Source organism: Danio rerio, chromosome 3, assembly GCF_052040795.2.
Source record: "Danio rerio strain M-AB ecotype USA chromosome 3, GRCz13ab, whole genome shotgun sequence".
In the NCBI taxonomy this organism is placed as follows: Eukaryota; Metazoa; Chordata; class Actinopteri; order Cypriniformes; family Danionidae; genus Danio; species Danio rerio.
Window position 1 is genome coordinate 23,876,557 of NC_141023.1, and position 23,444 is coordinate 23,900,000.

General features: G+C 34.7%; 2 protein-coding genes and 1 long non-coding RNA gene across 16 annotated transcripts in view; 2 read left to right on the top strand and 1 right to left on the bottom strand.

Moving 5' to 3' along the window:
• Positions 1–1,870, top strand: part of pvalb6 (parvalbumin 6) — a 137,443-nt gene extending 135,573 nt beyond the window's left edge. For all 8 annotated transcript variants that reach the window (XM_087242379.1, XM_087242380.1, XM_087242382.1 and 5 more), the window contains 2 exons: positions 5–114; positions 1,390–1,870. In XM_087242379.1, the coding sequence (XP_087098505.1) occupies positions 5–114; positions 1,390–1,415 (136 nt within the window). In that variant the 3' untranslated portion in view covers positions 1,416–1,870. The remainder of the gene's footprint in view (positions 1–4; positions 115–1,389) is intronic.
• baiap2l2a (BAR/IMD domain containing adaptor protein 2 like 2a) overlaps positions 1,686–23,444 on the bottom strand; it is a 24,032-nt gene continuing 2,273 nt past the window's right edge. For 2 of the 7 annotated variants that reach the window (XM_087244366.1, XM_087244365.1), the window contains exons 2-16: positions 23,396–23,444; positions 21,535–21,610; positions 18,976–19,062; positions 18,275–18,336; positions 18,076–18,147; positions 15,756–15,836; positions 15,102–15,233; positions 14,423–14,524; positions 14,268–14,319; positions 13,978–14,170; positions 9,978–10,043; positions 9,726–9,894; positions 9,004–9,089; positions 7,324–7,364; positions 4,256–5,966 (exon numbers count right to left, since the gene is read on the bottom strand). The exon at positions 23,396–23,444 is cut by the window's right edge. In XM_087244366.1, coding sequence (XP_087100492.1) covers positions 9,006–9,089; positions 9,726–9,894; positions 9,978–10,043; positions 13,978–14,170; positions 14,268–14,319; positions 14,423–14,524; positions 15,102–15,233; positions 15,756–15,836; positions 18,076–18,147; positions 18,275–18,336; positions 18,976–19,062; positions 21,535–21,610; positions 23,396–23,444 — 1,225 coding nt within the window. In that variant the 3' untranslated portion in view covers positions 4,256–5,966; positions 7,324–7,364; positions 9,004–9,005. Of the gene's footprint in view, positions 5,967–7,323; positions 7,365–9,003; positions 9,090–9,725; positions 9,898–9,977; positions 10,044–13,977; positions 14,171–14,267; positions 14,320–14,422; positions 14,525–15,101; positions 15,234–15,755; positions 15,837–18,075; positions 18,148–18,274; positions 18,337–18,975; positions 19,063–21,534; positions 21,611–23,395 lie in introns of all 7 variants that reach the window. The other 5 variants (XM_087244361.1, XM_087244360.1, XM_087244364.1 and 2 more) reach the window with 4 other exon arrangements.
• On the top strand, positions 9,943–18,809 carry LOC147845622 (uncharacterized). The gene is made up of 2 exons (XR_015480784.1): positions 9,943–10,082; positions 18,124–18,809. It is a non-coding gene; the product is annotated as an uncharacterized LOC147845622 (long non-coding RNA).

A 23,444-nucleotide genomic window follows, 5' to 3' on the forward strand; every position in this document is an offset into this window, starting at 1 on the left:
GCAGGTTTGTTCTGAAGGCCTTTGCCACAGACGGGAGAGACCTGACCGATAAGGAGACCAAAGCATTCCTGCAGGCTGCGGACAAAGATGGAGATGGAAAGATTGGAGCGGAAGGTAAAATGAAAGGATTGAAGCGTAACACTAAGGAGTCACACACTTATTTTGGGGGGGGCACCAGTGGGAGTCCTAACTCACTTGATAGGCAATAGCTGTGGTACACAATCTACAGCATGCTGTCTGTCATCTAATGAAGAGTTTTTACTCTTTAGCAAGTGAAGGCCTTTTTGTACATTCTTTTGCTGTTAAAGAGCAATAACAAGAAAACCTGCTATACTAGTGATGTTTTAAAGGGTTGGTCCAGAGTGTTTAGTTAGACTTTATCTGTTTATGGAGTGCAAAACAAAGTGAGCTCGTGCTTCATTAGTAATTAATATCATGTTATTTTATGTTTTTTACTGCTACTCAGCTAACATGAAAACAACTATCCTATTTCCTGGTTCCTCCAAAGGACCGCCCGTAATGTACTCTGATTGGTCAGGTAGTCTAATGTGTTCTGATTCGCGAATCAGCTCCACATCACCAGAAAACTCAAGTTCATTATTTTAACACACGGAAAACAGACACATAAAGAGACATTGCACATACCGGTGGAGATTGTGGGTGTTTGCAGGGGTCTGATGGATAAATATGAATTTGTTAAGCTAAACTGTTAGCGGTGCCAAATGCTTCCCTTTCTTTACATCCTCGTTTACGTCCTTGCCACACCATACAGTAAACACTAGAATCACTAGAATTCATGTAAGTAAATTTTAACAAATAAAATACTTTCAGGTTGTGGCTAACAATCCACAGCTTCTTATCATTGGAACTTCTCCTTCTTTAAGGAGTTTTTGGCCAAATCTAGCACTGAATTGAGAGAGATTATGGAATCTGTCCTTTGTCAAAAGCAAATACTTTCTTTACTATTTGCGTTACAATGTCTCTGTAACCACGTCCCATTCCTGTGCGTCTCCTAGGGTATAAACTGAAGGGTTTATGACATCGTAAACCCAGATGTAATTTTTGTAGTGCTCCTAACTTTGCTCACTGTAAGCTTTGCTAAGCTAACTCTGCTAAGCTAAAAATTGATGTTTAAAATAGGATATCGTAGTGGACCACCCATTTAAGATAAAAAAAAACATATTGCACATAAAAACATATTGAGTAACATAAACAAAGGAGGCTGAGAAAATTTGTAATTTTCAATGGAAATTTCACACGGCATATATATTTCATATATAAAATTTCACACATTTCATATATATAAACCAGACACCTCAACTGAACCACATTATGCAAAGTGTTCTTAAAAAAAACACTAATTCTCTCTCAATGCTTTTTCTGTTTCAGAGTTTGCTGCTCTGGTTCGTGAATAAATGACAAAAGGACTCTTGGCCTGTCCATACTGTACCTCATGTCCCTTTGACCTCAAGCTCAGCCTAACACGCCCCTGAAGCGCACACACACTCACTTACACACCATACACTCACATGCTTGAATGCCCCCTCTTAAAAAACATCACCCCATCACACACACACACACACTAATTAGGCTATTTATTTTCCTTTTTCTACAGAAGTGAGTGTTTCTGCTAGTGTATAGATAAAGAGACCTTTAACAGGGCAAAACCTCATGCTGGCAATATGTAGATATAATAGAAAAGAAAACGACACACTCTCCATTGGCCACTATTGTTTGTCTGTGTTTATCTTAATCTGGCCTGTTCATCTTTCTCTCCTCCGCTCCCTCCTCTCCCCCTTCTGAAACACACTAAACCAAGAAAGAGGTCAAGTTGTGAAAGAAAATTCAATAAAGAGACAAAGCCTCAAGAGTTCCAGTGTGTCGTCAATCTCTTTGTCGTCATTCTTGTGTAAATAGCCAAATGTACACTGAGGGTGCGTCCGAAATCATGAGCTGAGTAGTATGTTTAAAATGTATAGTAGGCGATAAGTAGGATGACCTACTACTAAGTGCATACCCAATGGATAATTTAATATCCCATGAGGCCATGCAAGACAAGTGGTAAAAAAACAATGGAACTGATCAATGTAAGTCATTTTATAATGACAAATGGCGGACGTAATACGGAAAAATGGAAAATGGAAAAATTTTGTCCATACTACTCATAACATACTTGGTGACAAGAATCACCAGTTTGGTCCCAGCTCGAACCGGGATGGGTGTAGTAGGACCAGTGGGTTGCTATGCAAGTAAACTTCACTCGTCTGACGTCTAAGGCCGTACTCACACTATGTACAGTTGCCTCGAACCGGGCCAAAGCACACTTGTCCCCCCTCCTGTCTCCCCAGATGACCCGCACTCACACTACAATCTGGCCTGGGCACGTTTATCGATGCTGCGCTGTTCAGTAAGCGCTCTCACTTAGCACAGTGGAGATTTCTCTAGTTATATAGTTTCAGTTGTTTGATATGCAGTGACATGCAGTCAAATATTTTGCCAAACAGTCCTTAGGCATGCGGTGACACGCAGACAGATATTTTGCCGAACAGATCCGCCACTTTTGACGCTCATAAACAATCATAAAGCCCTCGTGCTGCAGGAACGAGGAGGTCTGCTGAAGGTGCGCAGCTGTCATGCAGTGAGGGGTTTGCGTCTTTAATGATCTAGGGCAGTTTGTGTTCATTGAACAGTAAGAATGATTAATAAATCCATATGAAACAGTCCCTTAAAGTCACGTCTCGCTTTCAGTTTCGGGCTTTGACGCGTTTTGCACTCACACTACAAATGTACCGCGCCAAAGCCCAAGTGAACCGCGCTCAGGCCCACCTCTTCCAACCGGGCCAGGGCCGGCCAAGTGAACCATGCATGAGCCTAATTCAGCGCACTCACACTTATCAAATGATCCAGGAAACGGGCCTGGGCATGGTTCGGCTAGCATAGTGTGAGTAGGCCCTAAAGGTGCTCTAGCAACAGACACTAGAGCCCATTGTCTTTAGCCTTCTTATTAGAGCAATCGACCTCCCATACAAAAAATCACTACTTCGATTCCGGCTCAGAATGGGATGGATCTAGAAAGTTGGGAATGGGATCTAGAGTTTCATGCTAAAAAATATAAAAAGTTGTACATTATGAAGTCAAGAGAAAGAAAAATAGTGCTGTGTTCAATATTTGTTTTTCCATATACAAATACAGGAAAACTCATTTAATTACCTAGAAAAAAATATGCCTTGAATGCTATATGTCTCATGAGATTATATTTAAAATTTGATGAACTCACTTTTAAAATAAGATTTCTGTAAAAGGTTTTCCAAGACTATCTGTGGCCTTCTTTCCCTCACCGTCAGAGGCACATTCTCAAAAATTGACCTTACCAAACTAAAACAGTAACAATTGCTAAATAATTTTGTCTACAATCACAGTTAATGTATTTTTGGAAAGAAGACACTTTGGGCTTTACTATATACAGTTGAAGTCAGAATTATTAGCCCCCTTTAAAGTTGTTTTTCTTTTTTAAATATTTCCCAAATGATGTTAAACAGATTCAGGAAATTTTCACAGTATGTCTGATAATATTTTTTTTCTTTAGGAGAAAGTCTTATTTGTGTTATTTCGGCTAGAATAAAAGCAGTTTTAAATTTTTTTTAAACCATTTTAGGGACAAAACTATTAGCCTCTTTAAGCAATTTTTTTTGCTAGTCTACAGAACAAACCATCATTATACAATAACTTGCCTAATTACCCTAACCTGCCTAGTTGACTTAAATAACCCAGCTAAGCCTTTAAATGTCACTTTAAGCTGTATAGAAGTGTCTTGAAAAATATCTAGTCAAATGTTGTTTACTGTCATCATGGCAAAGATAAAATAAATCAGTTATTATAGATTAGTTATTAAAACTATTATGTTTAGAAATGTGTTGAAAAAATCTCTCCATTAAACAGAAATTTGGGGGGGGGGGGCTAATAATTCAGGGGGGCTAAAAATTCTGATTTCAACTGTATGTCATCTAGAGTTTATAATGTTAAAAACGAATAAGGTTAGAGATGCTTCAGTAATGATTTATTATTATTATTATTTAATCCAATTAATTATTTTTTTAATTGCACAAACATTTCAAAAAACATTATGAATCTATTACGAAACAGGAACTGAATTGAAATTGAACTGATGTCTGCATTTGGGAATTCTGAATGTAATCAACTCATTCAAATCATTTGAGAAAATAAAAGAAAAAAAAACAGAGGAAGAGAAAGTGAATATTTCTCAGAAGAAAGCCAAATTTATCTTTAAGCAACAGTCAGTCATACTGAAAGTAAAAACTGCATGTGAAAGACACATTTGATACATTTATTACGCATCAAAGCCGACCTGTCCTACAAACTCTTTAAAAATGACCCTTTCAGAGACATTAACTTCAAACATTTAATTTAACAACAAGATCAAGAAGATATATCACATGTGATGTCCTCTGCATCTTGTCCTTGTGTTCTCTAGTCAAAGCCTAACAAGTGTAAATCACAGGTGCACATATAGGTGCATGTTTATGTTTCGAATAATCAGCATTAATTAAACAGAAAAATATTCTCAAAAAAAAAAAAAAAGAAGTAGCTGATGAGATGCAAGACATCCCTACAAATGGGCTTGTACTAATGGCTCTGACACCTCAGGAGAAGGTCACACCAATTACTGTCAAGGTTAAAATGAACATTCGCTTTATAGGCACTTAAGCAGACAGAGCAGCCAATTTAAGGGCATTTTATAATTGGGCCCGTCAGATGGATTAACTGAGCCGAGAGACAAAGTTCAAGCATAGAGCGGGAGAAAAAGAGGCCAATGGTCGCTTATCAGAGAAGCCGCTGGGTCTCAGAGGTCAAACCACATACAACTGTAGTTAAACCAGCCCTGGTGGCAAATAATATGACAGAATACATTCATAAAGTGCATTCAGTGATGCTTTAACAACGATATTCACCTACAGAGTACAAATTATGTACGATTATATGTATGTAGATGTATCTCATATGCATTTATCTATTCTAAGCACTTAGAAGTGTTTGAGTTATCTTCTATTTACATTTCCAGATTTAAAAAAATGAGGAGACATTAAACCAAGTGCATATTTTTTTTAAACTAAAAAAATCACCATTTCTTGCTCCTTTCAAACCAAACATTTCGCAAAAAGAGCCTTTTTAACATTTCTTTGCTTTCAAATGATAAAAATCTAATGTTGTAGCATGCTTCCCTTAGAAGGGCTCATTCCTGTATCCTAAGCTCTTTCAAGGGTTGTTCGATGTCAAAAAACTTCCCTGCTCAAAGGATCATTCATTTCAAAGGGCTCTTCAAAGTAGCCAGTTTTAAACACTTTGCTTTAAAAGGGCACTTAAATATGACGTCCATCATTTTCTCTCTGGGATTCCCTTTAGAGAGCAATATATTGCATTTGAAACCCTCCATTAGTGCAAAATGCCGTTAATTACAGTGATGAACTGCACCTGTGGTTAATCTTACAGGACACCTGGGTGAACTTCTGATCTGGCTTCAACATCCAATAAAAAACCACCTGCAGTACTTGTTTAATTATTCCACGCCACAAAATTCACACCATTTAAGCGTGGATTTAGTTGTCCAGATACTTTATGGCGCCCATTGCATATCAAGGAGTGTTATTAATAGAGTTTGCTGCCTCCAATTCTTCAACAGCCTGCAGATAAAGGTACGTTACGACTGCTCATTGATCATTGTTGAGTTGTATTGTCTCAAATGTGATGCTTTGTTCTGATTATGCTGGAAAATTAATGCTTTTGAATGTGGCGGAAACAATGTACAGTAAAATGTGCGGCGCTGATTAGCTATTGAATAATTGTGAAGGCGCTGATCTGCCATTGGATGAAGGATTCATATGCGAGGAGCTGATCGGTCATTGGTTTTGGTGGGTTTCAGCTTGACTGTGGCAAATGGATTTGTGCCTCTGCAAGAAAAAGGAGAGAGATATGATGATGTTAAACACACATCTGCAATACAGATGATCTATTAAAGTCACCATGAAATTAAAATGAATATATATATTTTTAGTTGTTATCTGTATATTTGTCTTATAAGGTATTGTGCAACAAAACGGCGATGAAATTCACATTAGGGAGATATAAACATCCAAAACTTATAGTTGGATAAAAGATTTGACATCACCTCATAATTTCTCATCACATCTTCTGGCCAATCAAATGCTCCCTCTAGTATCTGACATGTCCTGCCCCTTCAAGATGCTTTTCATTTTATTTTTATTTGATGCTCAAACACTCTCACTGACAGAGCTGTGATAAAATATAAATGCTAAAGAACCCTTTTCACAAGCCTGTTGGGATGCAATTAACGGTCATCAGCAACTTAAATCATTGAAATTTTTTATATTTAGATTAAAAAAAAATAAAAAGTATTATAAAAATGTAAAAAATATAGTAAAAAAAAAAAAATATATATATATATATATATATATATATATATATATATATATATATATATATATATATATATATATATATATATATATATATATATAAATATGTATTATATCATTTTTTTCTTCAAATTACAAAAGAATTACCACATGTGTGAGGCATTTCTTTGCATAATCTATGGGACAGGATAGTAAATTTGTCATTATTCTCTCCTCTGGCTGCCCTCATCAACCAAACAGAATTTTTTTCTTTTTTCTAAAAGTTTTGATAACACTATCATAGCATTTTTCTTTCATTATTTCACCAAATAAGATGGTAAACAAATTATTTGTTCAACTCTCCTATTCACTGTGCTCTAAGTTTACCCAACTATGATGACTTCCGCTACTGAGAAACCTGGAAATGTGAAGAGGCCTATTTTTTTTTTTAAAGGGGATTAAAGGGTCTTTATTCATTCATATTCTTTTCAGCTTAGTCCCTTTATTAATCTGGCCACAGCGGAATGAACCGCCAACTTATCCAGCATATGTTTTAAGAAGCGGATGCCTTTCCAGCTGCAACCCATCACTGGGAAACACCCATACACTCTTTCACACACACAGTACACTATAGACCATTTTAGCTTACCCAATTCACCTGTACCAAATGTCTTTTGAACTTGTGGGGGAAACCGGAGCACGTAAAGGAAACCCATGCGAATGCAGGGAGAAATGCCAACTGACCAAGCCAAGGCTCGAACCAGCGACCTTCTTACTGTACCACCGCATCTTTGTGACATTTAAAAGAACTTCACAGGAGGTTTAAAGGTGTTAAAAAAGCTAAACGCAAGTTTGGCACAAAGAAAATATGAAGCTATTTGATTCCACCGACCTTGGAAACAGTGCTGGTCGAGACTCGTAGCTATCCTGTCTCTGTAAGAAACAAAACAAGAAAAGTTCAGTGTTTTAAATCAGTTTTTAAATTTATACTATTATCTAAAAAAAAAAAAATCACAGCAAAACCAAACATGCCTTAAGACTGATCTTTAATTTTAGGGTTAAACTCAAGCCCCCAAAAAAACTGAAACGCTTTTAATAACCCTTCCAGGGTAATATGTTATGTTTTGTGGCCCTTTTACAAATCAGTTGAGCATGTGTATGTTTATCAACTTATGGTATAAGTGCACTTTCAATTTGGTACTTGTACAATATGAAAATTTACATCAGTCAAACCAGCACAATATTTTGCACTTACTAAAGACTCCACTTGGAACTTGACTCCAAATGGATCATTACTATTTTGCAGGCTATTATTTCATAGTTAATATTACTGTATATGTATTAATTCATTGGACAAAATAATAAAATTAGAAGCCATAATAACCATTAGTTAATGAATATTTATTTATATTTTAGCATTTATGTATTGTTGACCACCCAAGCCCTTTACAATCATATCCCACCTCAAAGACCAAAGTATTTTCTTAAACACAAAGCGTATTAAATGCTTGTGCCTAACTTTTACAGTTTTTCTCAGTCGCTTTGGTGCATCTCTCATACACTATTTACATTTGCACAACAGTTAATGCATTTCTCAAAACAATTAGACATTTGTGCACATCATAATAGCAGTTTCTCATTCCTTCCAACATATTGTGAATGCTTTTGGACATGCATCAATTGCTTTCATACAACTCTCTGCTGTTTTAAAACATTATCATTTGCTTGTCATGTCAGTCAAAATGAACTAAATTTGTGAATGCTGAATAGTCATTACATATAAAACTAACTGTCCTCATTTCATTACTTGAGTCATTACATACAAAAATGATGATCTAGTTGTCAAAATCTGTCAAGCTAATTTTATAAAAAAATATACATTTATTTTCTTGAAAATGTATTCTAAATAGATCTTCATGAATGATTTACAGACCTATGCATGTGTAACCCCGCTGGTCACTCACCCCCCTAAACCTCACTCCCATCCGGGTCACGGCACCAATGTAACCCCGCTGGTCCTACACCATCCAACCCGCTCCGAGCTGGTTTCGAACCGGCGATCTTCCGCATGGGAGTCGGTTGCTCTATCAAGGAGGCTAAAGACCATGGCCTCTAGCATCTGTCGCTAGAGCACCTTTAGAGGTCAGAGGAGTGAGGTTTACCTGCACAGCACTTACTAGCTGGCCTCCGTTACACATGTTGTAGATTCAGTTGCAATATGTACTGCAGTATTGTTGTGCACAGCTCTATCCAAAGAAAGTTTCTGTTTGTTGTAAATAAGAGTGCATTTATCCTTTTGCACAATGCTGTGAATAAATTAGAACTGCAAAAAGCATATGCATTGTACCTCAATAAATCTAGTGATGTCTAAGTGTCAACAAAATCGTACTTTTTTTGCATTTGAAAAAAAAAAAGAGTAAACTGTCATAATGAAAACATGACAAATATGAAATGAAATATTACAAGCTGATTCTTTGTATACAAACTGCCACAGCAAACCACAACACAAAAGACAGGCTCATATGCAGAAGAGGAACACATCACACACAGACACACACAGACACACACAGACCGTCAGCAGAAAGAACTGCCTCCTTGCAGCCACCAGAATGAGGGATGAGGCGTGGTGGAGAACAGCACTTCACCACAGTGCCCCTGCTGGTCACATGAGGAACTAACACTTAACATTCAGCATCAGCCCGCTCTCCTCTCATCTACACATTTACATCAGCTTACAGTACAGTCTGGAATCTCTCCGGGGATTTAAAAATATTCAGCATCAGCGGATCTTCAAAAAAGCCTTCAACCACATCACAATGTCAAATGCGCACAAAGGATCGACATTACAGCTGCTGCATGCAAATTTTTATTGAATTTTTTTCATGAGAACATGTGAAAATTATCCTGCAGTCAACATGAATCAGAATCCTAATATATTTCAGTGCTTTAAATATGAAATGTTTTAGTGTAGACTATTCCAAAGACAGTTTGCTTTCATAATCTTTCATTTAAAGTCTTATAGATCACCGTTCATAGTTTAATATGCAAAATAAAATCCAGCCTTTTTAATAAAAAAAACTTTTTAAATTAGGCTGAATTGAATGTATTTACATTTCAATAATAAAACTACAAAGATTTCAGGTAATTGCAATTTTGAGCACTTTTAGTGTGTTACATCTCTTTTTCTCTACATTTCTAACTGACATTTTATCCCATAAAGGGAACAAGCTTCCATAGAAATGCATCCCAATTCTGAACAAAAACTGTGAGCATGTTAATATGAAGAGCTCTTACTCTGTTTTCTGAAGGAGTCGGAGTGACCGGTCTGGAGCTGCTGGATCTGGTTGATGGAGGTGGTGGTGGTGGAGGTGCAGGCGCAGGCGCAGGTGGAGCTGCTTGCTGGCTGCTGCTGAAGGGCTGGTCCAGGAGATTGTTCATACTGTTGCTTCTTCTAAAAGAGCTGCTGCTGAACAGAGAGCAAGGTCAGAGGTCATGAGACTGCAGCTCAGATGCGCAGCTGCTAGGAAATGTGCAGTGTCCGCTTACCTGGGAACAGGTGGTCCAGGTGGTCCATCTGTGAGGCCCACGTAAGCAGCAGGGAACCAGCCTTGCCTGAACAATGGAGATCAAATGATCAGGAGACTAAATCAGGTGAGCTGTCTTTGAGTGTGTGTGAGAGAGTGAAAGAGATAGTCAAGAGGGAGAAAGCGAATGTGTGTGTGTGTGTGCGCCTGCATGGATGTCTACAAGTATTGTTTAGTGTACCAGTACATTTTTACCTTGTGGGGACATTGGTTTGGTCTAAATGAGAAAAATGGCACATAAACCACACACTAGTGTTGCACGATATTGGAAAAACGATATTGCAATATTTACATTCACTGCAATTTAGATATTATAAATTGTACATTTATAATTGATGTTATAAATTGTGTAATTTAATACAAAATTTTAGATCGATTGGGATGATTCTGTAGGGGAGCATATGTGCATAAAATATAATTTAATAAAAACGACAAGTATAGTTAAATACAACAAACAAAAGATGCAAATAAATAGTTTATGATGATTGAGGAGTCAAGCAGTATTCAGAAGCAGATATAATTAATGCCTGTATATTAATAATATTAACACTACTGTTTTAATCGAGTATGTAATTATATAATATTCAATTAGTCTTTTTAGTTAAAAACATTTCACTTATTGTGCCCACATGGCTCAAGTTTGCTTCAAATTCTTACTGTCAGGCTCTAAAATACACATGCAAATTATCAACTTTGACTCTAAGGGTAAAATTTTTATGTTTTCCACTATCCACCTGCTCTTTTTAATGATTACATGAACAAGAACCAAAGAACATAGAGATGTGTTAATTGTGAAGTGTTAAATGTTAGTACAACTGTTAAATGTTTAGGGCATGTCATTATTGAAGACATGAGTGTTGATGGTGATATTGTACAGGGAACATTAAAAGTTATATGTTCAAGCAAATATGCTGGTGAGAGTTTTATTTGTGTTTGAAGCATGTTAAGGTAAACCTCTTTAGAACTTACTGCAGTTCCTCTGTGGTATAACTAAAAAAAAAAAGTCTCCATAAGTTGCAGCTTGCATACAATGATTGTTTAAGGATTCCTCTTTAAAAACATAGATGGTGTATTGCAAGTGATTTTTTTTTTTTGGAATGTAAGAGTTTGATAATTATTATTTTTTGATCATTTGATGAGAAATTTGATCTATAAATGTATATGTATGTTGGAGAATTCTCAGAATAGCACTTTAAAGTTATTGATAAACCCTAGGCTTACTAAGGTGCGTTTTCAGTCACCTTTAATGAAATATTGGCATGAATGTCTTTTTAAAGGTATATCAAGTGGTGTGTAATGTTTTGTTTGTTTGTCTTTTGTACTATTGGACCTAGTGTCTGAAATAAAGAGAATTTAATTAATTGCAGACTTTCACATTGCAATATCCATGCTAAAACAATTTTGCAGCCCTACCACAAATATTGAAATATTTTGAAATTGATAAAAATACTGAGTGTTTCACAAATTTGTGTTTACATTCTATACAGGGTGTAAAGTATAAAAATCACTGTCTGTGGTAAGTCCCCATAAAGATAGTTGTACAGGTGTATGAGTGTGTGTAAGGAGTGTGTTAATGAGGAGAATGCTGTCATTTCATTATGTGGAGGGTTGCCAACTTTTGTTGCCTGGTTGGAGTAAGATAATTACTGAACTTTAACTTCAACTTGATACTGTAAATGATGCTTAAACTAATGAATGTGGCACTAAATGCACTCTTTATACATTTGATATTGATATGAATGAAATTGATTTGATTTGAAATGAACTCTTTATAAATTTACTTAAATTTATCTTTTGATCAGATAATTAGCTAATACTGTATAACCTAAGGTAATTTACAACCAAGTCATTAGATTTTTAACTTTTTTTTTTACTGGATAATATAATTATTAGTTCAAAATTTTCTACACAGTGAAAATCAATCAATGTGCACATTAGTTAATGATCAGTCTTTCTATTTATTCCTCTTATTACTTCAGTTCTTTGGCAGGTATATATTGTCTTCATGTTCTTCTACATGTTTGAATGTATTTATTGGAGTTATCAAATAATTACCGTACCTTTTATCTCATTTGTATTATCTCCTGTGTTTCCATGTGCATAGCCATCAAAAGTTTAATGCCGATGTTCCAAAAAAAAAAAAAAAAGTTGTTTTTTCCTTCACATTTTTGAAAAGCATTTCCATACTGCTGACATATAAAAAAATATTCACAAAAAAACATTTTGTGAATGGTCATAATTTTCACATTAAGATGTAATACATTTTTACATATGCATGTATTTAACATGTCAGGCCAGGTAATGTCACTTTATAAAAAATATACATACATCTGAAGTCAGAACTATTAGCCCCTTTGATTTTATTATTATTATTTTTTTCTATTTTAAATATTTTCCAAATGATTTTTAACAGAGCAAGGACATTTTTCATAGTATGCCTGATATATATTTTTCTTTTAGAGAAAGTCTTATTTGTTTTATTTCGGCTAGAATAAAAGCAGTTTTTAGTTTTTTTTAAAACTCATTAAGGTCAAAATTATTAGCCTCTTTTAGGATAATTTTGTTTTTGATAGTCTTCAGAACAAGCTATCGTTATTTGATAACTTGCCTAAATACCCTAATCTGCCTACAGTAGTTAGCCTATTTAACCTAGTTAAGCCTTTAAATGTCAATTTTAAGCTGTATAGAAGTGTCTTGAAAAATATCTAGTCAAATATTATTTACTGTCATCATGGCAAAGATAAAATAAATCAGTTACTAGAAATGAGTTATGAAACTATTATGTTTAGAAATGGGTTGAAAAAATCTTCTCTCCGTTAAACAGAAATTGGGGGAAAAAATAAACGGGCTAATAATTCAGGTGGGTTAATCATTCTGACTTCAACTGTATATATTTTTTTTTAAACTACACCTCTTCCAGGCCTGTCGCCAGGGAGTGTTCAGGTGGATCGAAAGAGCCACTTCTCACTGACAAATGTCCAGAATTTGTCCCAAACATATGCCATCATAATGAGTGAAATAATAACCCATCAATAAGGCTTTAAGACTGATCAATAAGGCTCTAAGACCTTTGTTGACTGTTATGACTTCAGCTAATCCGTTTTGACCAATGCAAACAATTATTTATCATAAGTCTAACATCCAGCTGCAAGAAAACATGCAATATTTAGTTTATCTTTCGCTACTGTATTGTTTTAAATGGAGAAAAATTTTACTTTTAACTTTTTAACTGTAACTTTTATTCTAAATTTTGGACCTTATTCTTGAAACGAAAAATGAGCAATAAAAAGCTGTAAAGCACCAATAGCGAACCATTTTAAAAATAATGTGAATACTAATTTGGCTATTGATGTTATCCATTAATTTTCTAATGTCCTTTTTTTTGTTTTTACAAAGGCTAGAAAAATTGTAAAGCTCTATTATAACATTATTATTATTATTATTATTATTATTCCAATGGTCAAATTCTGACTAAGGAAAGTTGAATGTGCTGATTGTTTGCTATTTTTAATTTGCCTTTATTAATAACAATAGGCAAAATTTGTATTTTAAAAATATTTTTTATTATATTATTATTTTTCAAAAAATATTTATTTATTCTAAATCTTTAGCAAATATTTTAAGTACATAAAAAAGTGTGGTTGATGACCGTCTGACAAGCTAATTCAGCTAAAAAATAGTGCTTAATGTATTTAAACATCATAATTAAATAGAAAATTGCAAGTAATTGTAAAACAGGTCAATTTTTTGAGAAATAAAGAGCCACCCCTTTCACCAAGCTGGCTACAAGTCATCACACAAATGGTCTTGTTCACTGTATGTACTTTTGGTAGTACCTTGCACTTTTAAAATGGTTCTCAAAACAAAGTTGTTGTGTAAATGAACAGCCATGTTACATCTTTTTTGTTTTTGTTGAAAACTGTGTTGTGCAAACATGGATTATGGTGTGAAAGTGTTCTCACCGTCCAGAGCTGTCAGCGCGTCCAAACAGCCAGCCGTTCCTTGGCTCTTTGACGAGAAGTGTAATGCTTTCTCCTTTGGCGAATGGCAGGAGGGTGGAGTTTGCAGAAGGTGGGTGTGGCACCAGTGCACGCATCACTCTGGCTCCAGCCTGTCCTGAAGTTGAGTTGGAACGACTGGGCTGAGGGGAAGGGCCTGAGAAAAAGAGGTGAAAGTTTGTTATACTGAACTTAAACAAGGAGTTTAATGTTCATCAGATGTTTGTTTGCATGTCAGAATAAAGTCTTCACACCTCTAGAGGGCACTGTGCCCAGCGGCTGCTCTGCCCAGCGGTTAACATCAGGCTAACAGAAAGAAATGGAAATGTGAGTTTCAACAAACTCATCTATTGACTGTATCATTATTTAGGGCAAAAGGGTTTTTGGGTTAAATGTTACTATTTCTCACAATGTTGTCCTCCAGCCGTGAAGGAGTGCGTGAACGGGATTCTCTTGTGTGATCCACCAGATCTTTCCACCCCTCTGCTCTGTTTTGCAGGCTGCCCCCTGTCTGTGGGAGTCATTTAAACACAATCACATCAGACAAAAAAAAATATGGACAAAATTTAGCTCTAAGCAATTTGATATTAGGCAAACAAAAATGATTATAGCCAGTTTTCTAAAGCATAAAACTTAAAATTTAAAGAAATGTCATCATTTACTCACCCTTGTTCCAAATCTGTTTGACTTTCTTTTTTTCTATTGAAGACAAAAGAAGACATTTTGAAGAATGTTGGAAACCTATAACCGTTGACATCCATAGTATTTTTGGAAGTCAGTGGTTAGAGTTTTTCACCTTTCTTCAAAATAACTGCTTTTGTGTTAAACAGAATAAAGAAACTCATACAGTTTTGGAACCACTTAAGGGTGAGTAAATTTACATTCTTGGGTAAACTTTCTCTTTAAAGAATTGCACATAACTTGGCAAAATTGAGATGGAATGCTTTTACACTAACACATTAAGTTCAATCGCGAGAAGTCATTTTAATCATAGATTTTCCCTAGTATAGCATCACCTTGATTACAGCCCAGAGCTCTCCAATACACATTAAACAGTTTGGACACTAATGAAAATGAATGATATTAACCTTGTTCATGAGATGAGCAATAGACTGAGTCAGCCCACAGTGTTTTTCCGCCAGGAATCGATATCGCCTTTCCTCCTCCTTTAACGCCTCCTTCTGACACTCCTTGAGAAAGTGCACATATTCACTGCCATCCTAAACACAAACAAAACCATCAACATAACTCATGTTGATTAGCCATTACCACCGCCATCATGAAAGATAATGATGCTTGGCTTCAGGCTAGCACTAAAAAGCTTCTTTTGTTGGAGGTATTGTAAGAGGCAAATAAACAAGCACTGAAACTGGATCAAGAATCAACGATTCAACTGATTCATTCAAAAATAGATTCATTCTCAGAAAAGAACAAACATTCTGCCCTGGCTATGTTTAAAACTTTTTATTTGCAGAACAAAAACTGACGATATTGTGTCTAAAATGTAACCTTCAGTATTCACTTCTTATTTGCTTAACTATTATGTAAAATCAATAACATCACTCTTATGATGGTGTTACCACTCTTTTTGCTTTCAAATCTTTTTTTTTTTTTTTTATAAAGTATGGTATGTGACAAACGTTTTGTCAGCTTGTACATTGTTAAATGATTATAAGATTTTCAAAAAAATGCCTTTTAAAATCTGCACATGTCCTCATGTACATTGATAAACGTGCTCTGACCTGCGGTACTCCTCGCCTCATCTGTCTCTCCAGTGCTGTTGCCTGGTTTCTCACCTCCATCTCATATCTCCTCCTGCTGGTCTGGAGGAGAAAGTCAACCTTTAGTTTCAACATGCAGATTGATTTCAGTCCAATCATATTTAGAGCCCTATCATACACTCCGTGCAATGTGGCACAAGGCGCGACGCAATAGTTGTTTGCTAGTTTCAGCTTGGCGCAAGAGTCGTTTTGACGTTTTGCGCCATGCTGTTTAAATAGCAAATGCATTTGTGCTCATGTGCGCCCATAGACGTTCTAGTCTAAAAAAGGAGGCATTTTGAGGCGCATTGCTGACGCGTTGCTATTTTGAGAAACTATAATAGTCTGTTCTTTAGACGGGAACAAAGCCAGTCTAAAGTCCAGGGCAGAGCACGTTAGTTATGCGCCTCGCTTAAACACTACTTAATACAAACAAGATGTAGAGCAATTTGCAAATATCTTTACATATGAAAAATTATCAAAATATTAAAAATATATATAGGATATAATAAGAATATATATAGGATATAAATATAAAGGATTAAAATATTACAAAACATATTATTTTCTAGCCTACATAAATATAAAAAACCAAATACTTTTATGCTTTCTTCATCTCAGGGGCTTTTTCCATTTATTCAAAAAAATTTGCTTTTGTATAATGATGTTATTATTATTATTAGCAGTATTATTTATTATATCCATATTAAACACGCTTAGATTTGCCTATTTGTCAAGTTTTAGACCATATGGAGCACAGCATGTGTATTTGGATATAACTCAGGTTTTTTAACACACTTCGTTAATATTGTTCGTTTATTCGTTTGCTGGAAATTAGAACTGAATTTAGAAATAGTTTGGAATCAAATCTTTGCGCTTAACAAACTAAATCAATTATTTGTAGGCTAATTGATGTCTGCCTATAACTCATTAAGAAAATAAGCTCAACCCTTTTAGACAATGCGCCACAGCACAAAGCGGATTTTTCCGTCCTTAAAATAGTAAAAGAACTGCAGTTAATGCGTTTGCACCTTGCGCTTTGCACTTTGCGCATGGATCATCAAAATAGAGCCCTTAGAGTTTTTAGATGTATAGAATAAGGACTTTAGCAAATAAATCTAACAACAGAACCAGTATTTACACCTTAAATGCACTATAAAATTAGCAAGTTATTACAAGCTTTTTCCACATTTTTTAAAAAGTTTAGTTTCCTTCTTAAAATAATACATAAATGGTTATTTTAGTTTAGTTAGCCCAAATCTGACTCCAACTTTTAAAATATTATGACACAGGTAGTGTTTTTGTTTTAAGCTTTTCTTAATGATTAGATTTAAAATTAACCTTTATTTTGCAATTTTAAAGTACTGTATATTTGTGAAGACTTTTCATGCAGATCACTGTCTTCTTGGCCCAAGCATGAATATCAATTAAGCTTGCATAGTTTAGCTTTTTTTATTTCCCTACATTTTTATATACTGAAGTGCTTTTTCTGGACACTCAAAGTGCTTTACTTATTGGGGGAATTTCCTCATCCACCACCAATGTGCACCTGAATGACATGATGGCAGCCATATTGCACCAAACCGCACACCCAACACCAGCTGATTGGTGGAGAGGAGAACGAGTGATGAAGCCAATTAAAATATGGGGATAGTTAGGTGGCCATGATGGATAAAGAGCAGTTGGAATATTTGGCCAAGATGCCGGTGTTAAACCACTACTCTTTTTTTGAAGGACATTTTTAACGACCACAGAGAGTCAGGACCTTGGTTTAACATCTCATCCGAAAAATGACCCACACTGAGCAGTATAGAGTGCCCATCAATATACTGGGGCATTAAGACCCATACAGACCTCAGGTTGAGCGGCCTCTACTGGTCTCACCAACACCACTTCCGGTAACAACTTGGCTTTCCAATGTGGTCTCCCATCCAGGTAATGACCGGGCAACCATGTGAGAGTTGCAGAGAGCTAGCATTCTAACATTTTATTAGTTGCCATTTTTACAGTCTATATGTTTAATTACAATTCATTATTCAATATATTTATGTTAAAGTGCTTAATTAGATCAGTTAGGCTACTCATTGGACAAGAGTGGTTTGTTCTGTAGCCAATCAAATCAAAAAGGTTTCTTAAATGCACTAATAACTTTGACCTTATCCAGTGAACAAAATTACTTTCACTGTACACAAAACATATAAAGGGAAATACTGTGAATTGTCCTTGCCATGTTAAATCACCTAGGAAATGTTTGACAAATATTTATTCACAGGAGGGCTGATGTTGCCTCTATAAAACTCACCGATATGTAATCTTTATCCAATCTGACATTGTTGTCCATCTCTTGAAGGACCTCCGAGTGGAACCAGCGAAACTGAATCAAATCACACAGACTCATTAAACATGGGGTTGACTGTACACCCAATCAAACGTGCATTGTCAACAACACGCTAACAGAAGATATCAAACGATGGATCGATAGTCAAGGATGAATAACAGACCACTCCCTCCAGCTCGTTGGTGAGTCTCCTCTGACTGTCTGACATCTGTATCAACACATCACCTGCGAAGCAAACGCACGAGTAAAAGAGAAGTTTTCATTTATGATCTTATAACATCCATAGTATCTGTCTGTGTGTTAAAGTAAAGGTATTAGTCTCTAAAGGTTGCACTGCCAAGCTGACGTTGTGTCATCATTTATTATTTAACATCACAGAGGAGGTTATCTGATATTGACTACACACACAGTCATGCCACCTCTCTGCAGTCATAAAATATGATTCATAGCAACAAAAGCACCATTGAAATTTAATGAAATTTTTCCATTAAACCACAACAGGGTGAGAGATGCCAGCCATAAATAAACACACACACACACACACACACACGCTCACTCTCTCTCTCTTTCTCTCTTGTGTGTGTGTGAGATTCAGTGAGGAACTGAGTGCATTTACAAGAGCAAAGTACAATATAGTGTGTGAAGGACACAGACTCCTTCCCAATTTATCACCCTCAATAAACACACACGCAAAACTCTCTCTCGCTCTCACTTTCTGCTCTGTATGGAAAGTACATATTCATCAGAAAACAAGAAAATGAACAGTATATCGAAAATCTGACTTCGACAGAAACGTATCCTGCTGTAATATTAAAGCTAAGGAGTGTGAACGAACTTGAAATGGGTGGGAATTAAAAGCTTTACCCAGTAAACGTGAGGACCTGCTCAGCATGGCCTGTTCACCCATCTTAGACAGAGCATCGAAATAGGCCTCGCTGGTGGCAGCAAGTGCTGTAGAGACAGACAGGTTTAATAAATTTATCATTGTATGTTTGATTTCTAACATTGTTTAAACTGATATTACAGTCTTTGAACATCCTAATGAATAAATTCTAAAGAAAGAACATTGTAGATTTAAGACTTTACAGTAGGGCTTTGCGATTATTTAAGAAAAATGTAATTTATGATAGCATGTTAAATAATGCAATTTTAATCAATATGGAATTTAGGAAAATTATAAAACCAATATAAGTTTCATATTTCAGGGAAAAGAAAGCATCACTGCAACTTCTGAAAATGTACAGCAATGTTTTACTGTTGCATAAAATAAATCAGACATTTTAACAATGTAAATAAACAAAAATAAATGGATAAAATTAAAATCACCAAATGAAATGAAGTGAAAAATTTTATCAACCTGAAAATACCAAGAACAATCAGGAATAAATAAAAAAAATTAAAAAAAAAACATTTGAATCAGGGTCCAGTAACTTCTTACATATGTACATTTGCAATATTCTGATCATTTCAATATTGCTTAGCCTACATTATTGTAAGGTTTCATTAACATGTACTTAAATCATTTATTAACCATAATGTTGTAAAATAATGTTCGTTTTCTTGCACAAACCAATTGTTTTACTTCATGAGATCTCAATGCTTCATCAGGAATTATGGATATTAACGTTGTTTGGCCTGTGCTTGCACTTATAAATCACTAATGGCCGTGGTTTTACCTAAAAATGTGATGTGAACAACTGATGTGATCGAATTGGCTCTATCACTGTTACTCCAGTCCCCTTACAGCTAGTGTGTGGTGAACGCACTGGTGTCATTGTCCTGTGGCTGCTGTCTCATCATCCAAGTGTACGCTGCACACAGTTGGAGGTGTGGAGAGACTCCTCGCTCATGATTGTAAAGTGCTTTGGGTGTATGGCCATACACAATAAACGCGCTGTATAAAATATGCACATTACAACTGATCATATTGTTTATTGACAGATTTGCTCATGTTAACATATGAATTGAAAAGAAAATGTATAAAACTGATGTTAATAAATTTTGTTTGCTAATGTTAACAAATGAAACATTTTGAAATAGATTTATTTTTTTAAATATTTTAATATCTAAATATTCATTAATTCATTCTCTTTTTGACTTAGTCCCTTTATTGATCAGGGGTCGCCACAGTGGAACGCACAGCCAACTTATCCAGCATATGTTTTACGCAGTGGATACCCATCACTGGGAAACGCCCATACATGTATAAATATTAAGAATATAAATATATTTCATATATAAATTTGTCATTTATTTACTCTTAATCCTCCTTTCCTCTCCACTGTAGTGACCAAATCTAAATACTTTACAAATTTGAATATGTGCATATTTAAATTTGCTGCATTTTTGATGTTTTACTATAAACAATATATTTCAATATTCATATTTTCTTTTAAATCTATTTTGAAAACTATTTTTAAAATATGCGGCTGGGAATTACATTTGAAGGCTGTGGTAAGGGAAATTTAAAAGTCCTGAACTATTTTAAGGTCGTTTTTCTTAGCTTTTTTGTTATTTCTGAAGCTACTATTATTGTCAACAGTGGCCTTTTTTACTTTAATACAGGTCTGAATGACATAAATGGTGCATAAATGTAATTTTTGATAAACCAACCTTTTAAAAAATCTTAGAATATGTAATTTATACGCAAAAGTGCATTTAAAATTTGACTGAAATTTTTTTGCCTTGTTTCGAAAAAAAATTACATTTTAAATTTAAATAGCAAAAGGAAAGGACTAGCCATACCAATAAAGGCTTTTTATTATTATTTTTTTCCCACATTTTTGTCTTCTACTTTCTTTTGCTGTTTATTCTGATGAACCCAATGAGCAGCGATACATTACAGTAATTAAGCTACTCCTGAGTACTTTTTATATAGTTTTGGATTTTACAATTTTAAATTTGATCAAATTTCTTATTTCCTTTTGGCCAAGTGAAGTAATGTGTGTGTGTGTGTGTGTGTGTGTGTGTGTGTGTGTGTGTGTGTGTGTGTGTGTGTGTGTGTGTGTGTGTGTGTGTGTGTGTGTGTGTGTGTGTGTGTGTGTGTGTGTGTTATTGTCCTGTGACCAAACAGCTATGAACTCAATTTAGTTTGTCAATTGAAAGATAAGCATCAAGTGAATGGAGTGTTGTTCAACAGTCATCTTTTCAAAAGATTACAGATTTCTACAGAAACTACGTCTATCAAAGCTACTGACGCACATGTCGAGTGCCGCTTCAACGTCCCTGAGTTAGTGAAACTCCAGACTCATAAAATAGACAGTCATTAAACAATGATGTCGAATAAGCCAATGACGTCGCAGCATTGCTGACTTATTATCATCAATGACAACCGGCAGATCAAAGTTCAGCCTCTCAGTTTTCTATTTTCTTCCTTTTCTTTTTAAAGTCTGTCTACTTTACAATTTTATAATATTCACTTGCCTTGGAAAGCCTGAATGTAGCTGTTTCCCAGTGACACCAGTCTTTGCAGGCTCGGGTTGAACTGCTCTATTATGCTCTAAAGGAAAGGGCAAAACATGTTAAAGTGACAGATCCATAACAGATCATTAAATGTTAGAGCACATCAATCTTTCACCTTCGTCGCAATTTGCTTTTTGTCACAACACTGTTTACCATCAAACAGATATATGATAATAACATATAGTATGTCATTTAAATATTTAATATTTTTAGATTATGTAAAAAATAACTATATAATTTAACAATGAAAAATAAAATATTAAATAACTATATAACTTTGCACGTATGTATGATGATTAATGTGAAAATATAAGAATGTTATTATATTATTTAAATTTGGTCATATACTTAAGAATTATGTTGTTCTAAAGATAAGAATATATTGTATAATATTACAAAAATGAATCCATATTCCAAACAAACATTCCAATCATTTACATGATGCAATATACACATTATTTATACATGCTTAATGTATTTATAGGCAATTTATGTAATGAATCTACAATAACAAATATGTTGGAATATTTCCAAATTAGAATATTTCAAAGTATGGTTCACCCCAAAATTTTATTTACCTCATGATTGACTCACCCACCTGTTGTTTTAAAGCTTTGAGTTTCTTTCTTCCATTGAACATGAAAACATGAAAGAAGATATTTTGAAAAATGCACCCATTGACTTCCATTGTATTTTTTTTCTTGCTACAGAAGTCGATGGAAGTAATTTTTCACAGACCCACCCTTTACTGACACAGGCCTACAATTTGTCCCATTAATGAGCTCATAAATGACTATTTTGGCATGATGAATTGTGAAAATAACTCATTGAAGAAGGCTTTAAGACCAAGAGGAATCCTGTGTTGGCTTTCGGTACTAAATTTGTGATGCTGAATTTGGCATGACGTAAATTTCCGTTCTGAATTTGGCCAATTTCGGCATCCCAAATACTGACTATGAAAGTTTAATGTGCTGCCCAGTTTATTTTCCTAATAAATGACAATAAGTTATAGTTTATAATTTAAAACCTTAACCAATTTCTATTTTTTTTAATGATATACTAATAAATACTAATAAATTTGTATTTTTTTTTAAAGTATTGTTTTCATATTTCTTTTATTCTAAATCTTTAGTAAATGTTTGTGGCACATCAAAAGGTGTGGCTATGATGACCTTCCGACAAGCTAATCCAGCAAAAAATAATGCTTAAAATGTCATTAAAATGCAGTATTTAAACCTCATAATAAAAAATTGGCAAAAAAAATGCAAAAAATTCCACTTTTTGAGAAAAAAGAATCACCCCTTTAATCAGGCTGGCTACGGGCTTGTTTTATGTTGATTAGATGAAAGAAACTCAAAGCTTTAAAACCACAAAAGGTAGAGTAAATTGTTAAGTACATTACTTCTAAAATTTTGTAGTAATTAGTAGTAAAAATGTATTAGTAAAAACAGCAAAACTTCTTTTCAACTTTTTTTTCTTCAATGGAAAAAAGAAACTCAAATAGTTTTTGAACAAGTTAAAGTATGTCAATTATGGTAGGATTTTTACTTTTGGGTAAACTATCCCCGTAACTGAATATGAGCATATTATGTGTCGACAACCCTGTGTTTTGTGCGGAATATTTTATAGATTTCATATAATAATAATAATAATAATTATTATTATTATTATTATTCATTTATAAATAACCGTTTCAAAACATTTTGAACAACTAAATTCCTATATAAATGTAAACCAGCCAGCATTAGACCATTTTATTAATTTTGCTCTACTGAACATGTGATTGTAATTAATTTCTAACTCTGGTGAGAGGCTTGCTTACCGTATAAATGCCCAGAGTGGTGCGATGCAGTTGATCACTGTTTTGTCCT